The sequence below is a fragment of the Micromesistius poutassou genome (assembly GCF_964030765.1).
Source record: "Micromesistius poutassou genome assembly, chromosome: 20".
Taxonomy (NCBI): Eukaryota; Metazoa; Chordata; class Actinopteri; order Gadiformes; family Gadidae; genus Micromesistius; species Micromesistius poutassou.
The window spans coordinates 3331695-3358612 of NC_140290.1; the positions used below are offsets into that span (position 1 = coordinate 3331695).

The 26918-nt window shown below is 46.5% G+C and overlaps 2 protein-coding genes across 2 annotated transcripts in view; both read right to left on the reverse strand.

Moving 5' to 3' along the window:
• spire1a (spire-type actin nucleation factor 1a) overlaps positions 1–20119 on the reverse strand; it is a 36830-nt gene extending 16711 nt beyond the window's left edge. Inside the window, exons 1-6 of the mRNA XM_084484665.1 lie at positions 19646–20119; positions 16913–16944; positions 8723–8962; positions 4647–4772; positions 2417–2491; positions 2130–2294 (exon numbers count right to left, since the gene is read on the reverse strand). Coding sequence (XP_084340791.1) covers positions 2130–2294; positions 2417–2491; positions 4647–4772; positions 8723–8962; positions 16913–16944; positions 19646–19982 — 975 coding nt within the window. The 5' untranslated portion in view covers positions 19983–20119. The remainder of the gene's footprint in view (positions 1–2129; positions 2295–2416; positions 2492–4646; positions 4773–8722; positions 8963–16912; positions 16945–19645) is intronic.
• A 1606-nt stretch (positions 20120–21725) lies between these two features.
• LOC311365279 (brain and acute leukemia cytoplasmic protein) lies at positions 21726–24968 on the reverse strand (the record flags this gene model as incomplete). Its single annotated transcript, XM_084484800.1, has 4 exons — positions 21726–21737; positions 22736–22810; positions 23012–23139; positions 24842–24968. 4 exons carry the CDS (start codon positions 24966–24968, stop codon positions 21726–21728), a joined length of 342 nt encoding a protein of 113 aa, XP_084340926.1.
• Positions 24969–26918: the final 1950 nt, after the last annotated feature.

Sequence of the window (26918 nt, forward strand, 5' to 3'; positions counted from 1 at the left end):
TCTGGTACTACGTCATTGCTTCTTTAGCGCTCGTGTGATCTACCGGTCACACGGTAACGTCAACATCCATAGCGTAGCGTTTATACCATACACCCCCAAGTCCCGCCCACTGGAACTAGTGCTTGCAGTTTTTTAGAGCCCCCCCCCCCACACACCTCTTACACTTCCTGCTTTAAATGACACAGAAGTCGTCATTTTGCGTCACTTAAAGCAGGAAGTGTTAGAGGTAGATACAGATCTCTCCCGTCTCAGGGGAAAATGAGGGAATGATGCAAGACTACTACAAAAATATAACTGGGTTACTAACGATACAAAGCTTAATGCAAATGGGTGAAGTGTCCCTTTAAGTGAGTCAAACTCAACGGTAATCACAATATTTCATGTTTAAATTTGCTTGTCTTGGTCTCAATGCACCAACAAATGATAACAAATAGAGACGCTGAAATTGGTTTTGTAGAAATGAACAGTGTGAGAATAATAAGGGCTATTTCTAACATACAGGCATGTAACCCTAGCAGCAGGGCTGTAGTCAAGACCACCTTTGTCGAGTCCAAGACAAGTCCAAGACCAGGACTAGTCGAGACCAAGTCAAGACCGAGTCCAAAGAGGTTAGAGTCCGAGTCAAGACCGAGTCCAAAGAGGTTAGAGTCCGAGTCAAGAGCGAGTCCAAAGAGGTTAGAGTCAGAGTCAAGAGCGAGTCCAGGACAGAAAAAACACGTCGTATGCATGACAGTATCAAGACAATCATTTTGGGTTATTATTTGTTGATGTCACTGAAATTGTCACAACACCCAGGATTTGAAAGTATAACCATTCCCCTTGATATCATCTAATCTACTCTAAAGAAAACAGAATGACGTATGGTGATACCTCATAATAGCAGTGTAGAACTGATACAAACACCAATCCACTACTATTACCACTGCTAGGTACTAGTACTGAGCATCTGAGCAACTAAATGACAATAAAGCTTCACTCCAGACTTAGTGTAGAAAAGAAGTGACCAGGATTACAAGAGTGTACCCCTGTGGTTGGTTTATGCCTTCCCTGAAAAAAATATTGTATTATATTGTTATTTGGACGTGGGTTAATGGGTTAAATAATTCAATGAATTGCTATCTATTGTTACTGTGGCTATTTTTTCAACACATTTTTACACAAATCTAAGTATTATCGCGTAATCAGGAATCAGCGGCTGGGTGAATGGTCTAGCACTTGCCCTGTGATACACGCGACCTGAGTTCGCTTCCAGAGTATTTCATAGTATTCTTGGCGTTGGCTTCATTTTGTAATTCCCTTTATTAATTTTATTAATTCCCTAATTAAGAATATTCAAAGAAATGGCATGAAAAGTTATTGTATTTCTCCAGTAATCCTTCCTATATTACTATTACTTGCGAGGGGATAGAACCCCGGACGACCGGGTGCAAGTCCGACACGTTAACTCGAGACTATCTCCCTGCTTTTAAATCCATGGTCAATATTAAATAAAAATATGTTACGCTTAATACTACTTATGCATTCAACAGATCGCCGATTTTTTGTGCCAGGCAGCCTCCCTGTTTCTATTAATGGTTACAGTGTTCCCTTTTTGAGTTATTATATGCGTGTACTCCTCATAGACCTCCACAAGCAGCTTCTGATCACCGCTGGAAAAGATCCCGCTCGGTCCTTTTCGGACATTTGATCCATGATTCGACATTCACGGTTCTGGGCTGGTTACATATCTCGTGAACGCGTGTAATCCAGGATAACGTTAGCCTGGTTTGAACTAACCTGAGCAAGGCGCGGCTGAACTGCGTTGATGGAACGGCTTTAGCCTCAAGTGGAAGTTGGAGCTAGTTCTAACCAGGCTTAATCAACTAAGCGCCACTTTCGTTAACGACTTTGATGGAATACCCCTCGGGACTCGGTCGAGACCAAAGCCATATTTGGCAAGACCATTGGACGAGACCGAGACAAGTCCAAGTCCCAGCGAGTCCGAGACAAGTCCGAGATCATAGAAAAACGTCTCGAGACCGGACTCGAGTACTACAGCCCTGCCTAGTAGTAGTACCCCCAAATGCAATCATTAACCCTAAAAAGGTGAGGTGTAGCGAGGGGGGGGCACAGGTCAGTGGGGGCCTCACCAGGACTTTGCGCAGCGTGTAGCGCTTGGAGCGGATGTCGTCCATGAGCATCTCGTAGGGCGTCAGCTGGAACTCGATGGGCAGCGGGTTGTACTGCCGCTCCTGGACCTTCTTCAGCTTCACGCCGTTCCGCAGGTCCCGCATCACCTGCACCCAGAAGCGGGCCTGGGAGCCAATAGGAGACGGGGCCCATTGGTCTTCAACATCCTCAAGTGTACATCATTACAGTTGACCTGTTAGCGTCTCAGTATGTGCTGCTGTGTGCAGATGGATGTTGCATTTGTTACCCAATCAGCATTCTGCAAGTCGTCGAGGTCTCTAACAGGCTCCTCCCATCTTTCGCCGCCCATCTTGCGAAGGTTCTGACCAACCCAGGCAGCAGGGGAGAAGAAAAACAAAAGAAGTGTTAATGTCATGGTTCTAACGACGAACATGTTGATCATTATCGTCACAGCTTGGGGGAGATCCAAGAAACCAGCGGTGTGGAACCCAGACATCAACCTCGTCTGGTGGATGCCTTCATTAAACCAATGCCCTCTGTCCCACACAGCGTCTGTCCGTCCTCCGTCCTGCCAGAGCCGCTCGTCAGGAGGCCAAGAGTGGAAACCAATGGTCACGAGGACCGCGTGTAACGTCTGTATCTCTGCCAAGTCCACTGGGCTGCCGGCCTGCCAGCGAGTTCAACAGCTAGACGAGTTGTGAAATTAATATTTAATCCCACTTCCAGTACATGGTTCCTTCAACAGACCACACTCCCAATTTATTTCTAAAATTCAGATTTAGGAGAGAAATTTCCCAAGGTAGCAACTTGCATATGGGACAGTAGATCTGTGGCCCAGTGTTGAATAAAGATCTGCTCTAGGGCATCTGGCTCACTGCCACTTCTTCTCATCCAACAGAAACTAAACGCCTGGCTTACGCACATTTCTGCTGCATGTTGTCAGTTGGCGGCACATAGAGGCAATGCAGCGCAACAACGTGAGGCCTACGCCATCACGAGTCATGACGTCATACTGCAACATGAGGCGAGTTCAAAGTGGATTTGAACGTCGGGATGCGTGATCTTAAATGCACTTCATGTGTTATTGTTGTGAAAAGCCTAATGTGACACTGTTGTTAGGCTAAACTTAAACAGACCCAAACTATATTGTCAATATTGGAATTAAAAGGAAGCCCCAGCAATATTATTTTTAGTGATGACTTGTTTATTAAACGTTACATATTTCAGGACCACGCATGACATCTGGGCTAATGGATCTCTCTTCACGCATTTGTTGTGAATTTCTTGACTGCAATATTATTATTTGATGTTGCGTGGGGTAATCACAAGCCATTGTTACTTAAAATTAATCCATCAATGAACCAGTCGGTCGATTTCGAATTATGTACATATTATTGACACCTTGGGTGTATGGGAACAACCTCGTCAGCATGCATCCAAATCAATGAGAATATAAAAGCATGCGCAAAATGTGGCAATAATCGATAGGTTGACAATAGCAGTGTTGGCCTTGTTAGAAGATATTGAGAATGGTCGCATTCAAAATGAACGGGTGTTACGCGACTTATGATTTTTTGGCTCATGTTCATGACTGGCCTATCAGTTGATTCAGATTCCCAAGCGCTATCCTCTTGGAACTATGTATTTCTCCTAACGAGGGCACTACTGCAGGCCTATTTATACTAATTAGCATATTAAATGAGGGAGGAGACTGGGTGGAGAGTCGGGCTCGTGCATGTGCGCACAATTTCACGTTAATTGGGACGTCCAAAGAGAATCTGCGTAAAATTGTGCTTGCGCAAGGATTGATACATCCAGATTTTTTGGTGCGCAGCATCTTTCCAGATTTTTGCATCCGCAAAGTTTTAGTAAGAAATCCACGCAAGTCTTAGTACATGAGGCCCCTGGCCTTTGTAAGGCCTCTCTTTTAGACTACATCAAATGAGACCATAGGATTCATAAATCAGCCTCAACGATAGTTCAGTCTACTGAGCAGGCTGGTAGCTTGATCCAGCAGACATTAGGGTGCATGTCACTAGAGGATAGATTGTGACCAATCAACATCACACCTTTAAGGTTCGAGTCCACTAATGAGAAAATGACTTAGCACTACATTATCGTAATCATACCCATTATCAAGGCATTGTCAAACTTTAATAAGAGGAGTCTGTATGTCTGTCCTTTGACCTTGTCCTTGGACTCAAGGAGACCTCTTAACAAACCTCTTAACAAGGGCCTCACTGCTCTGCAGGCTGCAGGCGGCTCCCCACAGTACGCCTGACCACTGATGAAGACCGGAGAGATCGCAGCAGTGGTCAAGTCTTGTGCGTTTGCCCTTTGTTGTGTTAAACTCAAACAGTCAAGCATCAGTGATATAACTTTAGGAATGAACACCTCTGGTCCCAAATAGCTCACTGGACCGACCACAAATAGATCGCTTTTCCAAATGATAAATTGCAAAAAGCAGGCGCTGCACCAGTGATTACAGTAATAAACCACCAGCGGGTTGGGCTCACCTCCTTAGCGTTCTTGATCTTCTCCAGGAAGGTGCCTAGCTCCCGGGTCTCGGCGTAGAGCGCCCGGCACACGGCCTGGTAGTGGTCCAGGGCGTCGGCCGGGCTGGGCAGGTGGGACGAACACAGCTGGGGGAACATTAGAAACGGACCATTTAGTCACGAAGCAGACGGTATCCAACGAGTTGGATAGAGCTGAGCTTTAGATGTAACGAGGAAGAAGCTACAGGGAGACAAACAGGACATGGGGTTCACCAACGACCCTTTGAAGACACACCCTGATCACTACACCATTAGTCTGATTATTAAATCACAAATTCCCAAAATAGTTTTATTTGGGAAACAAATAAAATATATATTCCGATACCAGTTTGATATGAACCACAAGTGAAGCCCCATGAAGATAACGTTCATGAGAAGGTTGTGTGTAGCGAGTGTGTAGCGAGAGTGGCTCCTAGAAGATATTTATACAGACAGACAAATATTTTCTCTGAGATATACTGTACATATCAAACCTGACCGGTAGACCATTCTATATCCATTTTATATGAAACTGTTTTATCTGTCAAATCCTTTTGTCAAAACTTGTTAAAAAAAAAAAAAACACACCACTACCTAGTTGTAACAGGGCTAACCCTAACCACAACAAATACCTTGTAACGCACGCTTAATCATTTAACTACTTTGTCGAAAATGTTCAGACATGCATGGAAAGATATTTGAAACCACCTGAACCTCCAGAACCTGATCAACGAGGCCACAGCCTCACAGTACAACTATTTAAAGCTCTCCCCACATGGCTCTAATGTTTTCAGAACAATAACCATGAAGGTAGCCAGTATCATGATGTTACTGCGGAGAACAAAAGGCAGAAACTATGCGGGCCGATGGCATTCTCTCTTCTACGGGGCTAGTGGAACGTCTGACGAGGCTGAGCGTCTACTTCCTCGTCCCACACTTGAGAGACGACTGAAAAGACACTCGACAGGTGAAAGAATGAACTTTCCCCATTTTTTAAATAGCATAAATTCTGCGGTTGACCTTACTGTTAAGGAACCTTAAGTCGAAAGGAAGATACACAATACATTTAGCCCATGTAAATATTTATTCCTTTGTTGAAACAGGCCTAAGTCGTACTAATGAACTACTTGTTTGAGGAGTTTGTTTTGTGAGAGGAAGTGAGGCGAAGCCAGGTGGAGAGTGACAGCGGTGTTATGAAGACTGACGGGTCACACCCTACCCGCCAGCGTCTCTTCCAAACCCATTAGCATCAGAACAGCAGAGCTTTCTAACCCTAGCCCCTCATGGATGAAGGCTGTAGCACCACGTTCTGAACCAGCGCCTCAGCGACCTCTCTGTACACCTCCGGCCCCCTGGGGAGCACCGCGGGAACCAGCGAGGGAACCAGAGAGGGAACCAGAGAGGGAACAAGTTATCTTACCTGTCCCTGTGACATTGCTTCCTCTCGACTCCCCTCACACACACACTTTATTTTAATGAACTACTGATCAGCAAGATAATAAAATGACAATTGGAAATATACCCAATATGTTGACATGGTGGGGAGAGATTTGACCAGATAATTAAAGATAAAATAACCAATGAAGGTTGGCTCGTGTCTCCACCTCACTGACAAAGAAATTGATCAAATAAATCCTACCATGTGCCAACATGTCTGGGAATGAAGCTTGTGATACGACCACAGGTAGACAGAACGGGGAAACGCACATGAGACACGGTCGATGGGGTAGGAGGGGTTAACTAACCAGGAGGGGTTAACTAACCAGGAGGGGTTAACTGACCAGGAGGGGTTAACTAACCAGGAGGGGTCGATGGGGTAGGAGGGGTTAACTGACCAGGAGGGGTTAACTGACCAGGAGGGGTTAACTAACCAGGAGCGGTTAACTAACCAGGAGGGGTGGATGGGGTAGGAGGGGTTAACTAACCAGGAGGGGTTAACTAACCAGGAGGGGTTAACTGACCAGGAGGGGTTAACTAACCAGGAGGGGTCGATGGGGTAGGAGGGGTTAACTGACCAGGAGGGGTTAACTGACCAGGAGGGGTTAACTAACCAGGAGCGGTTAACTAACCAGGAGGGGTGGATGGGGTAGGAGGGGTTAACTAACCAGGAGGGGTTAACTGACCAGGAGGGGTTAACTGACCAGGAGGGGTTAACTAACCAGGAGGGGTTAACTGACCAGGAGGGGTTAACTAACCAGGAGGGGTTAACTGACCAGGAGGGATTAACTAACCAGGAGGGGTCGATGGGGTAGGAGGGGTTAACTAACCAGGAAGGGTTAACTAACCAGGAGGGGTTAACTGACCAGGAGGGGTTAACTGACCAGGAGGGGTTAACTAACCAGGAGGGGTTAACTAACCAGGAGGGGTCGATGGGGTAGGAGGGGTTAACTAACCAGGAGGGGTTAACTAACCAGGAGGGGTTAACTGACCAGGAGGGGTTAACTAACCAGGAGGGGTTAACTAACCAGGAGGGGTCGATGGGGTAGGAGGGGTTAACCGACCGGCCCTGTTGTACTATCATGTACATCGTAAACAGGGATTGGATGTAATGCTGGGAATAGTTTCAGGGCCAAACCACTTTGCCTTTACGCAGAGTCCGTAACCATGTCTGGCAACGCACAGAGAGTTCATTATAAGATCTGGGTCTTAGGTAGCCAACTAGTCGGCCAGCATGTTTACGCTGCTAGAATTACGAGTCGGCCATTTCAGAAGATATGCAAGTGATTAAGACCGGAGGCCCAGACTGAGGAAAGGTGGAAAACTGACTGATGAGGACCACAGTGACTCTAGGTGAGACAGTGAGTGAAGGGGAGGCTTGTAGTCAAAGACAGCAGCTGGGTATCTCCGTATGTCATAATAGAACATTTTGAGACGATAGGATCACACAAAGCACTTATTACCATTTAGCCACTTGGCAGACACTTTTATCCAAAGCAAATAATAGTGATTGCTTTTACTTGAATGTCTACAAATCTGGCAATTGCACAAATTTTCCAAAAATATGTATTAAAATTAAGCAAGAAGTTGCATTATGTGGAATAGTTAATCAATAATGAAGCAAATCATAAATAGTAGACTGCTTATTATATTATAAACCAAAACTACTTTAAATACATCGTTTTAACCTGTGCCAGGAATATGTAGACCTATTGACCTGACCTGACCTAACCTAACCTGACCTGACCTGACCCTGCCTCCAGGCTCATCAGTGCGTCGCCACACTGGTTGGGAACCGCTGCCCTAGGATATCCAGCCCCTAAAAACCAGTTCAAACCAGTTCAAACCAGATCAAACCAGTGCCCTCTTTACAGAGAGACTCAACGGGCCAACGCGCCACAAGACCGCCACAAGACCACCTCCAGACCCCCTCCAGACCCCCTCCAGACCACCTCCAGACCCCCTCCAGACCACCTCCAGACCACCTCCAGACCCCCTCCAGACCCCCTCCAGACCACCTCCAGACCACTCCCAAGACCACCTCCAGACCCCCTCCAGACCACAGCTCGCTGCCTCGGTCTCCCCCCTTCACCCCCACGCCCCTCGTCTCCCTCCTTCACCCCCACGGCCCTCGGTCTCCCCCCTTGGCCCCCACGGCCCTCGTCGCCCCTCGGTCTCCCCCCTTGGCCCCCACGGCCCTCGGTCGCCCCTCGGTCTCCCCCCTTGGCCCCCACACCCCTTGGTCTCCCCCCTTGGCCCCCACGGCCCTCGGTCGCCCCTCGGTCTCCCCCCCACGGCCCTCGGTCTCCCCCCTTGGCCCCACGGCCCTCGGTCGCCCCTCGGTCTCCCCCCCACGGCCCTCGGTCTCCCCCCTTGGCCCCACGGCCCTCGGTCTCCCCCCTTGGCCCCCACGGCCCTCGTCGCCCCTCGGTCTCCCCCCTTGGCCCCCACGGCCCTCGGTCTCCCTCCTTGGCCCCCATGGCCCTCGGTCGCCCCTCGGTCTCCCCCCTTGGCCCCACGGCCCTCGGTCTCCCCCCCACGGCCCTCGGTCGCCCCTCGGTCTCCCCCCCACGGCCCTCGGTCTCCCCCCTTGGCCCCACGGCCCTCGGCCGCCCGCTCACCGCGATGATGTCTCTGTAGCCGCGGACGCCGCCGCCGCCGTGCGCGGCCAGGCCCTCCTCGCTCTCCTCCTCCTCCTCCGTGGCCTCGTAGCCTTCGTCGGGGCAGGGGTCTCCGGCGTCCGGGGCCTTGGTCATGAGGTCGATGAGCTGCTCCAGCGGGGCGCTGAGCTCCCGCTCCTCGCTGTCCTTCAGGCCGTAGTCCAGCGCCTTGTAGACCATGAGCCCCAGCGACTCGATCACCTGCACAGAGACACAGACTCAGGCCAGGAACGTCCTTTAGGACCAAAATACAACGTTTATTTTTTGGTTTGGTCCGGTTCCATTTCACATTGCAATTTTCGCAACAGTCATAGAATTTGACAACAACACACATGTGTGCAAAGATCGTTCAATCATTGGACAAAAAGGTCTGGGCGGGGTAAAGTGGTAAAGAACAAAAAAAGGGGCGGGGGGGGGGGGGCCGGTGAAAGTAAACAATCATGGATATCCAGCGTGATATCCGTTGATCTGCAGAACGGTCGAACTCCTTCTCCCTCATCCTGGTGCTGAATGTGTTAAATTCATCAGCATTTTTATGTGTGCTTTCCAGCATACTTTTTACCTGCTTTTGTCTGACAGTCGGGTGAAAATGAGTCGTGGCTCAACATGGACCAAAGAGGAGACGGAATGTCTATTGCATATCGGACCCAAATATCCAATAGACGTTCCGTCTCCTCTTTGTGGGAGCCGGAATGTGACATTCCGTCTCCTCTTTGCGGGAGCCGGTTACGTCCACAGAGGCGTGTGGTTTTTAGAACCGGATCGGGCCGAGGTCGCTCTCACATCTCAAGCGAACCGCACCAGGGTTCGTTTGGAAGCGAACCTCGCCTGCTGGGTCTCGGACCGAATGTTTGGTCGGCACCAGAGTTCGATGGTTTGCATTCACACCAGCCCAACAGGTCCGCACCAGCGATTTTTTTGGTTTGGTTCGAGCCAAACAAGGCAGGTGTGAATACGCCCTTGGAAGGGGCTGGGAGGACTGTGGTCATCGTTGGCAGAGAACGAAACATACGATTAGGTTGAGTCTGTCTACATGTATGGCTTGTCTAGAGTATGAGAGGGCTGTAGACACTGACTGTCGTAATATCAAACTCAATTAACATCTGTGACGTGTGAATAGTAGTGCCTGTAGCATTCTACCACAATAGACCATGTTTGTTTAGATGACATGGTTAATAATTTACCCAAGTACATATGTTTTTATCAGTGCTTCCTAAGAAAGCACTGCCTGGGACGAGCCCTGGGCTTCTGCACCCGTCACTTAACGGCCCCATTACAACTAGAGTTCTCAGGCCGAAGTCATTCCCAAGATGGGACAAAACTCCTTTTACCAACGGCCACACAACACCGCCATCCAACTTACGCCATCCACCAACAAGAGGGCCCTTGTTGTTACGACAGCGGACGTGATCTCACTGGTAAAGGAGTGGGGTGTTCACTACAGAGACACACACAGGCCTGGCCCCTTGGCTTTACCTGCACAACACCAATGACTGGGCTTCCATAAGCACCGATACATGTGTTGAATATAGAATTGGGAGCTTAGGTCAATATGGATTATTTTTAAACTCTTTTTATACAGGACATCACATTAGAAAATATATACCAACATGCAACCAACCTACATCTTAAACTTTTATAACTATGTTCATATGTCCCTTGCTATGTGGGGGGGGGGGCTAGGTTTAGCAGGGGTATCATAAAATGTGTCCGTGAAGCCCTGTGAGACCAACTGTGATGAAGGGCTATACAATAAAACAATATACATACAAATATACAAAGTGAGCCGAGCATGGACACATACAGCCACCATGGGCCGTGACATCAGTCACTGGGCGCTGCATTCACCACGCTCTGCATGGTCCCCAACAGAAGCATCCTCTCCAAACATGTCCTTTGTGCTGTGGCCTCAGCAGCTAAAAAACACCTGATCATTTAACCTCTAACACACATCCTTTCTTTATCACTCCAATCTGGAATTATTCCCCATGATCTTAGAATTGCTAAAGTTATCCCCATTTTCAAAACAGGTGACACTGATGATTTCTGAAACTAGAGACCTATATCCATCCTGCCTTGCATCTCTAAATTATTGGAGAAATTAGTTTATGCAAGAATATCCAAACACTTCATTGAAAATCAGATCCTATATGCAAACCAGTAACATTCAACAGAGCATGCATTAAGCATGCATTACTCCAGCTAACGGACAAAAGAAAGTTTGCCATTGGAATCTTTCTAGACCCAAGCAAAGCATTCAATACTGTTAACCACAGTATTTTGATTTCCAAATTAATTGATGAAATATCCTCTATTACCAAATGGTTTCAAATGAGTAAATTAACATTTAACGTGAAGAAATGTAACTGATCTTTTGCAACATAAATAAGTCAAGAAAAAGTATTCATTAATGGATGAGAAATTATGCAAGTAAAAGCTACTATATTTTTGGGAGTATAAGTTGACGAAAGACTTAACTGGTCAAATCACAGACCTGGTTTGCAAAAGGTCCTTGAAGACGATGGGCATATTAAGAAAAGTTAAAGTTAGTGTCCTCTAATCGAGCCTTGTTTAACCTTATACTATAGCTTTTTGTTTCCTTATTTGAATTACTGAAATCTGGTCTGGGCAGCTTCATATTGTAGCTTTATATTGTGAAATGATCATTATTATAGTATCATTCAGAAGCGGTTCTTAAGAGTCATCTCACATTCAAACAGATATGCTCCATCAGCACCAATTTTATACATTGTTTATATTTTGCCAATTCACAAATTGAATATCTATCACATATGTTTGTTCATTCCATCTAACTTTGATTATTTATGTACTTTGTCTCCTTATTTTCTCAAGTTTATTTTTTAGCCTTATAAATCTGATAGTGATTATTGAAAGGGGCGGATCTCTTGTACAAGCCCATTGGGATCCATTCCCACCTTGCACCATTGATGTTAATGTGTGCTCAATAAATAAACTAAACTAATCTTTATGTACACAACAGGAACGCTATTGAGAAAGGGAGGCACCCTGGACTTAAAGAGTGTAAAGTCTTAAAGCATGTGTGAGGTAGTGGAGGACGGCGGTGCGGACACCACCTGGGGTGTGACGACCCAGCCCAAGGCCTCCTGAGACGCTGCATGACGTTGTGTATTGTGACATCACTTCCTGTAGACTCACCCCACTGACTCATAAGTTAATGATCACCTGCCAAAAAAGTTAATAACAATGATATATGCTCACGCAACTTCAGGTAAATGTGTACAAATGCCATAGTTCTACATAGATAAAATGAAAGTCATGTGTAGGCAGACAGCAGGTACACCAGCCAGAGAGAGGAAGTGTCTCTGGGCATCAATCACTGAGCATGCGTCCAGCTAAGGTCGCCCTGGAGAATCATGTGCTGGGAGGTCATGAGATTCTACTGTCACGCTTGGTAGCACACTTAGAACAAGGTGCACCATGGGAGTGAGACACTGAACACTTTACTGGCAAATGTTCATCTTTAAGAACTGAACAATGTTGTATTACCTATATTCTAAGATGGTTGTATTGTGGTGGTAGTTTCTATTCTCTACTGATTCAATTGACCAATCGTTCATTGGAATCTTTCCCTTCATCTATGTTGACGTGTAGCAGCCAGCCCGTTTGTTGGTGGAACATATGATGTTGTTCAGTCAGAGCCTTGGCGGGGCTTACCCAACACAGGACACACACCCACACCCCATCAACACAACCTGATGAGTCAACGGTGTGCCGCATGCCAAATGGAATAACCTCCAGCTCAACACTTACTCCAGTGCTAGCTTCTCCCGGCACGTCAGTCTATTTATAGCACTAATCCCAACAAATAAAATGTATTCTGAAAGCAGTTTGAAGTAACCGTTTCTACATAGAAAATATATATTTTCCCCGTGTGCTGGGAACCACATTATGTTTTCTCCAAGAGAAACAATGAGTGGATTCTACTTCAAATCAAAACACGTCAACCCTTCTTAGAGTTGGCCGTGTGTATAAATGACTCATGCGACGTGGATTCTTTACTTCTGACCAGCAGTCACCTGATGCTACCAATTGGAGGATCTTTTTAAACTGAAACCGCTAGGACACCATACGTCATGGCCAGAGCTAGTTTAGTCAACATTAACCTCAACAAACCAAACATTGGCTACTAGACAACAACTAAATGAGGACGCACACTGCGTATTGGACCGACAGTCTAAAGAACATTCTTACATCCTGTGAAAGAATGATTCCTCCAAGAAACCTGATTCCAAACCCAAAGTTTATAAAGGATGCTTTTGACAAAAACTTTGCAAACGGGTCATTTGGAACAACCACAGCGGCCATAAAGCCAGTAAGTAAACAGTTGCCTCACACAAAGACACTATTTTGGACTGCAGAAGTTAAAGTTAATCTGACCTCAAAACACATTTACTAACTCACTACTCATTTGCAGAGCAATGCTGGTGAATTCTGCCTGGAATAGGACATAGTATTTATGTTGAATTTAGTTTGGTATAAATGTGATACAAATCAAATCAGCCCAGTGTATAGATGATGATCTACAAATAGCTTTTTGTTCAAATGAATGTGATCACCATTGAAAAATGGATGAATGAATTCTGCATGAAAGCAGAGCAGACTGCAGACTGGTCATCTTCAGAGTTCTGAGGCCACTGTTCTCAGGGGGACTGTCGTGGTAGTAGTAAGGGTCAGACCAAAGGCATCACAACACAGGCCGTTACACAATCAGGGGTGAATCCACGGAGCACTGCAGGGAAGACCTTCTCCGCCAGCCAGCACCATCCTAATGGGCTCCTCTGCAGCCACTGGCACAGACCAAGATGACCAGCACTTTTCCCTTCCAGTTTGGAAAACTGCTGCGCGAAATCCCTGTTGCATTTAATGATGTGCACATTAAAAAACAGCTCCTCAGTGACTTTCTGAAAGGGAAGAAACAATACCCCAAATGTAACTAAAGAAAATCATCACAAACTTTACATTTCACTCAATTCAACTCAAAAGATGTATAGGACAGATTGGTTGTATGGCCTACACATACCAGTTAAAAGCATAAGAAAACACTAACATTACCTCAAAAGTTTATTTCTATTTATTTTACCACAGCTGTATCCCATGAGGCTGCAAACGTAACACTTCCCCAGAACACAGCAAAGGCAACGCTCCTGATATCTGGCTATGCCAAACCGAGTACCAAAGACACGCCCCTATGAGTTAAAGATGAACTCTAACACAAATTTCTAGACAAAGTCCAAGAAATATGCTTGTTTAAAAGTTAACATGTTGGATAAAAATACATTCAATATGCCACTGATTCAAATGTAACTGTCTGAATGTTGTCTTTCTACTCATTTGTTTTAATAGGCCACCCTGAATGGTTTACCTAACGGTCAAATCTTACCAGCATAGGCTAGTCGCTAGGTTTCATTTTGGGCCCTGTTCATATGTGAAGGACATAACAGAAACCATGACATATGGTGCAGTTCCCCAAACCATGTTGACAATTGTAATCTATATGGCTTTGTTTCAGTAGATTTCTTTTTACACAGTAACAGTTGGTAATACGACATGAGCTGATCAAGTTGCAAGGACATAAAGTACCAAACGCCGCTGCCCAGATACGGAATACGAAATGCAAATAATATTTGCATTATATTATTTGCAATATGCAATATTGCAATATACACACGACACAATAAGATGAGAATACTAAGAGCTAAATAACACTACATATTTCGATTATTTCCATAACAAAAGCACATAGCAAAAAGCAAAAAGCAATGTTTCATGGTTTCTCTGCATTGCTGATGAAATCAGAGCGTCTTTGTCCCCCCGAGCTTCAGGGGACTAGAGATGAGGGCAGGTTACAACATGCACACGGCAGAGGGGGTAATGGCTAGGCTCAAGCCGCAAAAACTCAAAATAACAAGTCTCATTGGCTGACTCATGGCTTCAACCCACTTTCTTTCCCACTATGGAGAAAAAGTAAGAATATGGCAAACAGTGGCAGCAGTGAACCTAAGGCTGAGCCACAGAACTAATGGCATACTGAAAGCATTCTCACCTTTGACAACAACTGGGTTAAGCCACCACTGTGTCGACACACTAAGGCAGATTTGACTTGTTTGTTAAATACATCTGAGAAAATATTCCTGAGTACTTAAAGACCATGGCTTTCTAAGCTACGCAAATTATGTCATGATGAACACGACAATTAATGTTTGCCAATATGTTAACTTCCTTGCTTCCTTACAAACTGGTTTCCTGACACAGACTTCCTATTGATGTTGCTCTATTAGGGCTATCAACTAGTGGTCAGACAAGGAAAAGTGGGACAAGGGACACTTCACCTGAATCCAAAAAAAAAAAAAGAGAGAGAGAAGAGAGAAAGAGAGAGAAGCTGAATAAAACAAGATACAAGAAACCAACAGTGGGAGTGAGCCAACAGTGGGAGAAGATAAAAACATTTAAATGAAATCCAGAACAGAATGTCCTCAAAATTACATTAACTGTTAATCCAAAGTGTGCTAAAATAAACAGTCATTGTCACGCACCCTCAAGAGAATAACTGGATCCACAACGGAGGGATTCTGTCCCTGCTCCACAGAAACAGACCAAGTACGGGAGGAATACGACTTAAAGGGAATACGACTTAAAGGAAATACGAGTTAAAGGGAATTTCTACATTTGAAGGAAAAAATAGTTTTGAGTCCATCAGTCGCCAGCCAATATAAGACAGCCTGCTACAGCTACAGACAGCTACAGACAGCCTGCTACAGCTACAGACAGCCTGCTACAGCTACAGACAGCTACAGACAGCCTGCTACAGCTACAGACAGATACAGACAGCCTGCTACAGCCTGCTACAGCTACAGACAGCCTGCTACAGCTACAGACAGCTACAGACAGCCTGCTACAGCCTGCTACAGCTACAGACAGCCTGCTACAGCTACAGACAGCTACAGACAGCCTGCTACAGCTACAGACAGCCTGCTACAGCTACAGACAGCTACAGACAGCCTGCTACAGCCTGCTACAGCTACAGACAGCCTGCTACAGCTACAGACAGCTACAGACAGCCTGCTACAGCTACAGACAGCCTTCTACAGCTACAGACAGCTACAGACAGCCTGCTACAGCTACAGACAGCCTGCTACAGATACAGACAGCCTGCTACAGCCTGCTACAGCTACAGACAGCCTGCTACAGCTACAGACAGCCTGCTACAGATACAGACAGCTACAGACAGCCTGCTACAGCTACAGACAGCCTGCTACAGATACAGACAGCTACAGACAGCCTGCTACAGCCTGCTACAGCTACAGACAGCCTGCTACAGATACAGACAGCCTGCTACAGCCTGACATGACTTTTTGCTTTCCCCAAGACAGCCAGTCAGGTGAGTCGGAGGAGTTCTGCAGAAACTCAAAGTGTGTGGAACACCAGACACACATGACAGGTACCGCAGTGTAACAGTCAACAACCAGATTGTTTTAAATTGCCACAGCTTACTCTGTAGAATTAGACTACGCACACTCCAAAAACTCTGGAGCCGCCCTGAAAACAGATAGCCATAGACTCCATGAGGGGGCCTGGGAGCCTTCAGCGCATGCAGGTACACCACGAGTGATCTGCATGCGTTTGATAGTCGAGGTAGAGAAATGCAGCGAGTTGTACGAACCCAGACATTGTTTATTCAAGGACAATTTAAAGTAAGACAACATTTGAGGGCAATTGCTGTCGTCATTGGGGCTGAAAAAAAAAACAACACACATAGCCGAGCACAAACTGTAGTTTATTCTACATTGTCCTATATGCCCCTCTTGCCCCCGACGTGACGCTGCAACATGTCGGTTGATCAGGTAGTACAAAACGCATTCACATTACATACACTATATTAACAACCACTTTGAACTTCTAGCCGTCCAGGTTTGGGTATTTAGGGCAATAGTGGAAAGTCAGCTTTAAAAAGAACGTGAGGGTAAAGGAATTCTTCTACTTCAGCAAACTTGAGTGAATTCCAAAACCGGTTCTACGAGTAAATGGGCCAATTCATTCTATGAAATAGTAAACCTTGAGTAATTAGAAACTATAGGCAAACAGAAAATATTTAGGTTAACAACAACTCACCTCTAATGCCGTATGTGTTGAAGTATATAGATCTGTAACGGAAGAAAAACACACAAGAGTTAATGCAGCAAATATGGAACTTTGTATTGCATCTAAAAAAAGACTAAACTTTAGTAGCATAGTTAACCTTACATTAAGGACAGTATTCATGACCTTTGACCCAACAACACAATGGTAGTGTAGATCAACAAATAAATTGTTATTTCGTATGCTATTGTGAGATTGAACCCGGAAATTAGTTTGATGGTCATATGCTATGCATGTTAAGTCCAAGTATTAACATGTTAAGACCAAGTCTTTACATCAGCTTTTCCTTGCATTTAAACCTTCAGGGAGACCATCACAATAACATTAATAAAAAATACAAAAAATATTTTGTACCGGCAGTAAAAATAAAGGACACTAAACTTGTTTAAGCAGATAGCTTGCAGATTGCTTCTCCAAATCAAATAGTTGTCAGTTTGTTCATGCATTGTTAATCATGCATTATAAAAAGATGTACTGGTGTAAATACTCTTCAATCAGGGTGTATAGTATACATACACATTTTATGTGAAATAAAATGATCTTCAAAGAAATTGGAGACATCGACTCAAACTAATCAATCCCATGTTGGCATCGGATAATCATTGAGGAGCGTCCAGTCAACACGCAGTGGAGGGCGGGAGAAAGCAGATCATATTCTCCTTTAGAAATGATCTGAGTAGGGAGTATCTCTTCGCATCAATCATCATCAAGTAGTCCCAGAATAACACCAGACAGATCAGATCACAAATAGACATGTCAACTGTCAGGACCATCGATCAGTCCAAAGTCAAGGTCTCCTCCAGACACAGGGTCACCCCTTCAGAGCCATCAGCACAGTGGATCAGCGGATCAGCACAGCGGATCAGTGGATCAGCACAGCGGATCAGCGGATCAGCACAGTGGATCAGCACAGCGGATCAGCACAGTGGATCAGCACAGCAGATCAGCACAGCAGATCAGCACAGCAGATCAGCACAGCGGATCAGTGGATCAGCACAGCGGATCAGCACAGTGGATCAGCACAGTGGATCAGCACAGTGGATCAGTGGATCAGTGGATCAGCACAGTGGATCAGTGGATCAGCACAGTGGATCAGTGGATCAGCACAGTGGATCAGTGGATCAGCACAGTGGATCAGTGGATCAGCACAGTGGATCAGTGGATCAGTGGATCAGCACAGTGGATCAGCACAGTGGATCAGTGGATCAGCACAGTGGATCAGCACAGTGGATCAGTGGATCAGCACAGTGGATCAGTGGATCAGCACAGTGGATCAGCACAGTGGATGCATGTCAGATGCCAGTTAGAACTGAATCGAGGCATCACATCCACCCTAGCCCATCAGAGCTTTATCCGGATACAATAATGAGGAGGCAGACGTTGCTCATCTATCAGCGCACATCTAGGTGGACACGCCCACTTGTGATGTCAGAAGACTGATTTTCCAAACAGCTTGTAATGGCTAATCACATTCACACCTGGTGGGATAATAGGTCCCCTTTAACAGTCGATTACTGCTGATCTCAAATGAGTGAAGGGTTTTTATAAACACATGGGCTGGTTTGGTTTAATCTGTAAAGGGACAGTAACCATAGACTTAGGTCACCTACACATTACTTCCCATTTTCTCTGAAAACAACTCTTTCCACTCTTGATGGAGTTCTACATTTCTAGAAATGCATTTGTCGCTTTTGGAAGAATTTTGCCATGGTGTAAATAAATGCTCAGAGCTCATGTGGGCATCGTGGGAAATCACTTAGCTAAACAGTTTGATGTCATTCCTAACCCGTTTGGACCATTTTTTCCATTAGCTGATAGAAAGGGGAAAGATTTATTCATTCCCGAAATGGCAAGTAGAAAATGATAGGTTGGTATACCAAAATTGAACTTCAGAGTTGTCAGATACGACAGCACATTTGTGACTCTTCAGACCAGTCCGGAGATATTCAGCTCACGGTGAACCCACGTTTGAATCCATTGTTTACTTGAGCCAAAGGTCTGCCAGTCAGAAGCACGCCTTCAATCACAGGCACTTCTGTAGATGATTCAAATGCATTTGTATAATACACTCAATCCCCATTAAAGGGTTCTATTTTATACGATCTATTGAAAAAACAAAAAAGTACTGGTCAATTAATTGGCTGGTACTTATCATGGCCGGTGCAGCTGTAGCCCTGTGGCGCTGTCACCCAGAGGTGGGCCGTGTGTTATTGTATTTGTGTTATTGTATGTGTGTTATTGTATGTGTGTTATTGTGGTGGGCCGGTGTGTTATTGTATGTGTGTTATTGTATGTGTGTTATTTTGGTGGGCCGGTGTGTTATTGTATGTGTGTTATTGTGGTGGGCCGGTGTGTTATTGTATGTGTGTTATTGTGGTGGGCCGGTGTGATATTGTATGTGTGTTATTGTGGTGGGCCTGTGTGATATTGTATGTGTGTTATTGTGGTGGGCCTGTGTGTTATTGTATGTGTGTTGTTGTGGTCGGTGTGTTGAGACTCATCTCAGCGTCTGTAAACGGATAGGCCACATGGATCAGGGGCCCAGAGCATAGCCCCTGTTCAGGACGCCTCATCCGGCCTGGGGCCTGATCCAGACCGACACCAACGGAGGACCCAACCCCGTGACCGAACGCCTTACCTAAACCATCCAGCCATGTAGTAGGCCTGATTGTTATTCCTGCATCAGACAAAGGCACGTTTGTTTACCTGTGGTGTCTTGGTGTTGCAGTATCACAGTCCCGTCTCTCTGGATCCGTACGTCCCCAGGTCCGTCGATCCGTCTCTCCCCATCTCCCCCTGAGGACGCCTCGGCAGACTTTCTCCCTCGCCGTGTGAGAGCCAGGGTCCGGCAGCACTGGTAGCACACGGCCCATGCCTGCTCCTCGTTGATGGGCTGGCTGTACAACCGGAGGATCTCCTCCAGGGACAGCTCCGCAGCTCCGTCGTCGCGGTCCATGTCGACGTCTCCAGCCTTCACACTGAGATCCCGGAGAAGGGTTGGCGAGTTCAACATGTCGTCGTCGGTCCCCGGCCAGTGGGCCATTTTCACGTATTCATCACCGCCAAAACAAGTCAAATCTAATGGAAACCCCTACTATGAAAAAACCGTGGATGAAGCTGTGTAGAAAGCACCGTGGAGCGCTTCCACACTCAGCTGGGTGACGTTCACTGATTGCCGTCAGCGAGGAGCGACCAGTGGCTGATTATCAGACAGTGTTGCCAGTTTGGGCCATATTTCCGGCAATCTGGCCCAATCTGGCAACACTGATCAGAGAGACGACCTGGCGGTTCAGGGCGGTCCTAAAGTCCGTCGCTTTTTAAACTCATTGGTTTATGTCACACGGTTGTCTGGTCACTGTTGCCAGATTGGAGCCGATTTCCCACCCAATCTGGCAACCCTCGCTGCAGCCAGGGTCTCAGCTTTTGTCGGGATAGAAAACAAGTGGTCAGCAAAATAATGCGGGTCTCTTCATTTATAAAAAAAAATAAAAAACATTCGGGAGTATACAAATTATTCTAAAGAGGTCTACTCTCCGTGCGTAGCCCCGCCTTCTCCAGTGAGAGCCGGCTCCGTGAAGAAGGGGGATTTTACCCCCTCCGTTTTACAGGCAAGACGGTGAAGTTGCCGGGCGTGCCAAGCCAATTGCGTGCAGTGATATTTTCAAATGCATGCTTGGTGCCGCCCCTCGAGTTGGGCCATTTTCATTACTCGTTGCCAGACCCTACAGCTTTCTAGATGTGGCTCTGGATTTCCAGGCTAGCGTACATAGTTAATAATGACTCAACACGTGTATTAACAGTTTAAAATATTGGAATACAAAGGCTTCATAAATGCACATCACACAAATTAATTAGCTTGGCCTATAACAGTTTAGTAGACCTATGCTATAAAATAAAATAAAAATCAATCCATTAAATATTTATTTATTTTATTTATTTTCATTATTTGAAATCACCAACCAAGACGATACACAATAAACAGAAATAATTGAAAGAAACCAAACAAGAACATTTCATTGGTGCCAGCTGGATAGCCTCATACTGTATGATTACGCTTTCTGTAAGTCGCCTGTTTCTCATCAATGAATAGCTTTCCTTTTGATTGGTGGTCTACCAATTTAACTACTCTGTAGTCTGGGAATCTTTCAGGCCTAGAGTGGTTTGGAGCGCCATCTAGTGGACAATCCTTGTACAACACGTTCCTTGCCTTGTGTGGCTATAAATCCTGTTAATGATTTCCTGATCATTATTGTAAAACCACTCTCGTAACGACTTTGAGATTATATGAACAAAAACATTCTAGTGTAAACTGTTTTCTCCACAGTTGAATAATAATAGTAGTCATAATCAGTTAGAATCAGCTCTGGAAGTAAAGTGTTAAAACATGCAACACTTGCTAAACACATGAAATATAATCACAATACATTATGGCAAATAATACAGTATACAATCACTAAACATAAGATAAAGACTATCTAAAGAGTGCTGACCGGTTACATGTATGATCCCTCTATGTTTTAGAAGTAAACAGAAAAAAGATTCAATGAAATGAGGCATATAGGCACATGCGGGTGTACATCTCGTTTGTTACTTTGCAAAGCCCTGTGGGAAAAATAGGGACCTGAGCCCTAAAGTACAAAGCCATTCTATATCTTGACTCCTTTAATACCATTAAACCGTCCAGCCAAAGGTAGCAGCATTTACTAAGATCCTCCTCACTAGATGGGTTGTATTTCCACTGACATTGCTGTTTCAGTTGCGACACAGGCCAACACGTCAAGTAAAGTCAGTGGGAAGGCTTCACACAACAGAATGTGGGGGATTGAAATATAAAATGATCATGTGCGCATAGGAGAACATCGACCGCCTTGCGTTGGCCAACCCACCTTAACGGTGGACACAGCTCCTCGCCGTTCAGCATTGGGCAAGAAAGCATGGTGATAGTAGTAAGAGTCTCTCTCTCTCTCTCTCTCTCTCTCTCTCTCTCTCTCTCTCTCTCTCTCTCTCTCTCTCTCTCTCTCTCTCTCTCTCTCTCTCTCTCTCTCTCTCTCTCTCTCTCTCTCTCTCTCTCTCTCTCTCTCTCTCTCTCTCTCTCTCTCTATGGAACAAACAGGATGCAGCATCCCCAATTTTCTGGGTGGAGGCGTGTCCAGACGTGGAGGCGTGTCCAGACGTGTTGTGGAGGCGTGTCCGGGGACCAGTGCTAGTGCGGAGCTCTGAGGAACGTCCTCGCGCTCCGTCTCCACCAGGGGGTGCAGTCGCTTCACATTGCCCTCGCCCTCTCTCTGACAGGTAAAAGCCAAATCTTCTTTTTATTCCCCTTTCCTTTCATCTGTCATCACAGGAGGACTTTCCTGGTCCACCACCTCCTCCTCCAACACCTCCTGGTCCACCACCTCCTCCTGGTCCAACACCTCCTCCTGGTCCACCACCTCCTCCTGGTCCGACACCTCCTGGTCCAACACCTCCTCCTGGTCCACCACCTCCTCCTGGTCCAACACCTCCTCCTGGTCCACCACCTCCTCCTGGTCCACCACCTCCTCCTGGTCCACCACCTCCTCCTGGTCCAACACCTCCTCCTGGTCCAACACCTCCTCCTGGTCCACCTCCTCCTGGTCCACCTCCTCCTGGTCCACCACCTCCTCCTGGTCCAACACCTCCTCCTGGTCCACCACCTCCTCCTGGTCCACCACCTCCTCCTGGTCCAACACCTCCTCCTGGTCCAACACCTCCTCCTGGTCCAACACCTCCTCCTGGTCCACCACCTCCTCCTGGTCCACCACCTCCTGGTCCAACATGGACTGGCTTGGCCTCGTCAGAGGAGCCGTTGGCCTCCTTCGGCGCTCTGTGCTTGGTGTCCCTGGTTGTGTGCTGTGGGAGACACACACTGTCTTACAGGAGGGAGACACTTACAAACGTTTAGAATCAATCGAAGCATATGGTCAACATGCAAATACTACACAACCAAGTGGCTATAAAAACTGTACAGGCCTCCTGTGTGTGTGTGTGTGTGTGTGTGTGTGTGTGTGTGTGTGTGTGTGTGTGTGTGTGTGTGTGTGTGTGTGTGTGTACCTCAGTGATGGAGCGCCTGGCTCTCCTCTGGGGCCCCGGGCCGCTGGGGGCCAGGCTTTGCTTTCCGCACTGAGTCCCGGTGGTCACCATCCTCTTCTCCCGCAGACCTCCGCCCTCCAGCGCCTTGGCTGCACAGGGTGGTGGAGAACGCACACAAGGTGGTGGAGAACACACACAGGGTGGTGGAGAACGCACACAAGGTGGTGGAGAACGCACACAAGGTGGTGGAGAACGCACACAAGGTGGTGGAGAACACACACAGGGTGGTGGAGAACACACACAGGGTGGTGGAGAACACACACAGGGTGGTGGAGAACGCACACAAGGTGGTGGAGAACGCACACACGGTGGTGGAGAACACACACAGGGTGGTGGAGAACACACATAGGGTGGTGGAGAACACACACAGGGTGGTGGAGAACACACATAGGGTGGTGGAGAACACACACAGGGTGGTGGAGAACGCACACAGGGTGGTGGAGAACGAACACAGGGTGGTGGAGAACACACACAGGGTGGTGGAGAACACACACATGGACGTAGGGAGATCAGTGAACCTCCAGCGCCCAGGCGGCGGTCAGGTCATGTCAGGATGAGTCCAACCTGAGGGCTCTGAGTGAGGTGTGAAATGTTCCTGGAATGAAGTGGTCATGTTACAGAGGTGACGTTGGTCAAAACAATTGAAACCCCCACACACTCTCTCTCTCTCTCATACATCATTCAGTCCATAAAGAATGCTTGCCATCCTTCAATCACTGCACTGGCTCCCTGTCTCATCCCGGATCAACTACAAAATTCTGCTACTCACTCATAAATGCATCCATGGACACGGTCCTACCTACCTTCAAGAACTCATCACCCTACAGTCCACTACCCGCACTCTCAGATCCACAAACACCCTGCTCCTCCAAATCCCGAGCACTAGGCTCTCCACCACGGGAGACAGAGCTTTCTGCTTGGCCGCACCACGCCTATGGAGCAGTCTCCCAATCCAGATGAGGGCCATTCAGAACCTGGACTCTTTTCAAATAGGCCTGAAAACCTTTTTATCCAGAAAGGCCTATGGCTGCTAATCTTTATTGAGTATGCTTTTGTTTTCTTTACCTTGCTTTTAACTTTTTAACCTTGTAGCACTTTGAGATCTCTTTGATGAGAGGTGCATTAGAAATAAAATGTATTATTGACAGTGGCTATGTGACAGTGACTATGTGACAGTGGGCTATGTGACAGTGGCTATGTGACAGTGACTATGTGACAGTGGGCTATGTGACAGTAGGCTATGTGACAGTGACTATGTGACAGTGACTATGTGACAGTGACTATGTGACAGTAGGCTATGTGACAGTAGGCTATGTGACAGTGACTATGTGACAGTGGCTATGTGACAGTAGGCTATGTGACAGTGGCTATGTGACAGTAGGCTATGTGACAGTGGCTATGTGACAGTAGGCTATGTGACAGTAGGCTATGTGACAGTGGCTATGTGACAGTGACTATGTGACAGTAGGCTATGTGACAGTAGGCTATGTGACAGTAGGCTATGTGACAGTGACTATGTGACAGTAGGCTATGTGACAGTAGGCTATGTGACAGTAGGCTATGTGACAGTAGACTATGTGACAGTAGACTATGTGACAGTAGGCTATGTGACAGTAGGCTATGTGACAGTAGACTATGTGACAGTAGGCTATGTGACAGTAGACTATGTGACAGTAGGCTATGTGACAGTAGGCTATGTGACAGTGGGCTATGTGACAGTAGGCTATGTGACAGTAGGCTATGTGACAGTAGGCTATGTGACAGTGGGCTATGTGACAGTAGGCTACGTACTGTGTATCGCCGGGACAGGGCTCTCCACATCGGTGTTGGTGAGCCATGTCGATTCGGTCTCCCTGGTCCAGCTCTCATTGTACCTCGGCTCGATGATCGCGTCAGCCCGGCTTCCTCCACAACCCATCGAGATGTCATCCGCGGCAGGAGTATCAGTGCACTGACACAATACAACGAAAAATAATCTACCCTTGGCTAAGAAGGGCCAGAGCATCCCGCACACAAAAAAGATATCATTCAGCGCAGTCTTCTTGGAGTGATGCGGTTCCTAAAGGAGCCGCTTCTCTCCGCGCTCCGAGTGGCTGTCAGGCGCTCATTATAGCAGCGTCCCTGCGTCATAGGAGGCGTGGACCATCTAAACCAGGGGTTCCCGGCCGGTCCTTGGAACAAAACAGGTTGATCTAGATTCTAAACGTTCTAAACTCTAAACATCTATGGAGTCGAATTTTAGGTCCATAAATAATACAGCATCCCAAGGATATTTACCGTCTCCAATACGTTGGTGAACAGATAATATGCGATTTGCTAATTAGGGGTCCTACGAAAAACGTAGGAACCCTATTGTATTAGTACCCTATTGTGTTAGTATTCTTATTATTTTAACCTGACTTTTTGGCTCCAAAAGTTATTTAAAAAAATGGCAGGCTTGTAGAACTCGTAAAATGAGTAAGGGAATCAAAAGATGGGACAGAATAACACATAGGTGGCGCTATAACAAGGCCTGGGAGTTCAGCATTTCAACAGTCTGCCATTACCACAAGGAAGGTTCAATATTACACTTGTTATACATGCACCATTTGTCATGATGAACAACTTTCAAATCGCAACCCCAATAAGGCCAAAGAAGGCATAGACATACATTTTAAAGTGAAATATATGAATAGCACAGATGTTTAAACAGCTCTAACATTGAGTCAAAATCACGTAGGCTCAGCTGTCTATATCCAAAAATAAAAATTTGATGCATTTCTTTTAAGTTTGCTTTCAGAACTGTGGCCTCTCTCCAAGGCAGGCTGGGCCTTAAAGTGGTACACACGTAATTTTGCAAACTTTCTGTTTGACAGTGGATTTGACACATTATGCTTTATAAACATGGTTGGTGATTGTTTTGATATGTTAACTTCCGGTACACCAGTTTTTATGCCGCCTTCAAAATGGCTCGGAGGGTTCAGAAGCTCTTACGTGTCTCTACGTAAACCTTCCCATCTTCTGAAATAAGAGCATTCAGGAAACTCCGCTCAGAAGTTTGTAGGCTATGACATAAAACCGGAAAAACAGATCGTTCTTGAGACTAGACTTCATAACAACTACAAGTATGGATGCCTGCAGGGACCTCTTTTATTTGTGCTTCTTTGCTGAATCAGATGAATCAGTTATTAGAACTGCTTGCAATGGTCGAACATGAGCATAAGCTATAATGTATCGTAATGCAAATGTTAGAATGGGTGTTTGCCTCTAGTGCTTGCTGTGAGCAGGCCTGGGTTGGCCATAGGGAGTACCGGGAGTTTTCCCGGTGGACCGGTCAATAATGGGCCGGCAGTGGCTGCCTTTTTTTTTTTTTGCTGCAGCCCAGGGAGAGAGACATGCACCAGCCCACAGAGCTCAGCTGCAGCCCACAGAAGCCCAGTGACTTCTAAACAATACCTGGCCCAGTGGTGCTATTGTAGGCTACAGAGGCCCATAGTCCCGCCCACGCATTTTCAGACCCCCCCTCGTCCAATCACCTTTAATGATGAGCGATCATTACGAGAGAGAAGAAGAAACACACACAAAAAACAAAAATGGAGAAAAAACGAAAAGGCGGTGCAGAAAAGCTGAGGGAAAAGAAAAGAGAAGCTCTCGCTAGTGATGCTGCTAAGAGCAGAAACATATTAAACATGTTTGCTGCAGCGGGGGCCGGCGGCGGCGTGGCCTCCGGCTCCGGGGCTTCGGCTGCGTTGCCCGCGGCGGGTCCCTCTCAGCAGGTGTCGCAGGCGGACACGGACAGTGATAGTGAGGCTCCCGCTGCCATGGTGGTACAGGAGGAGGAGGAGGAGGAGGAGATTGGTGGTGGTGATAGCAGGTGTGTGTGCTAGCT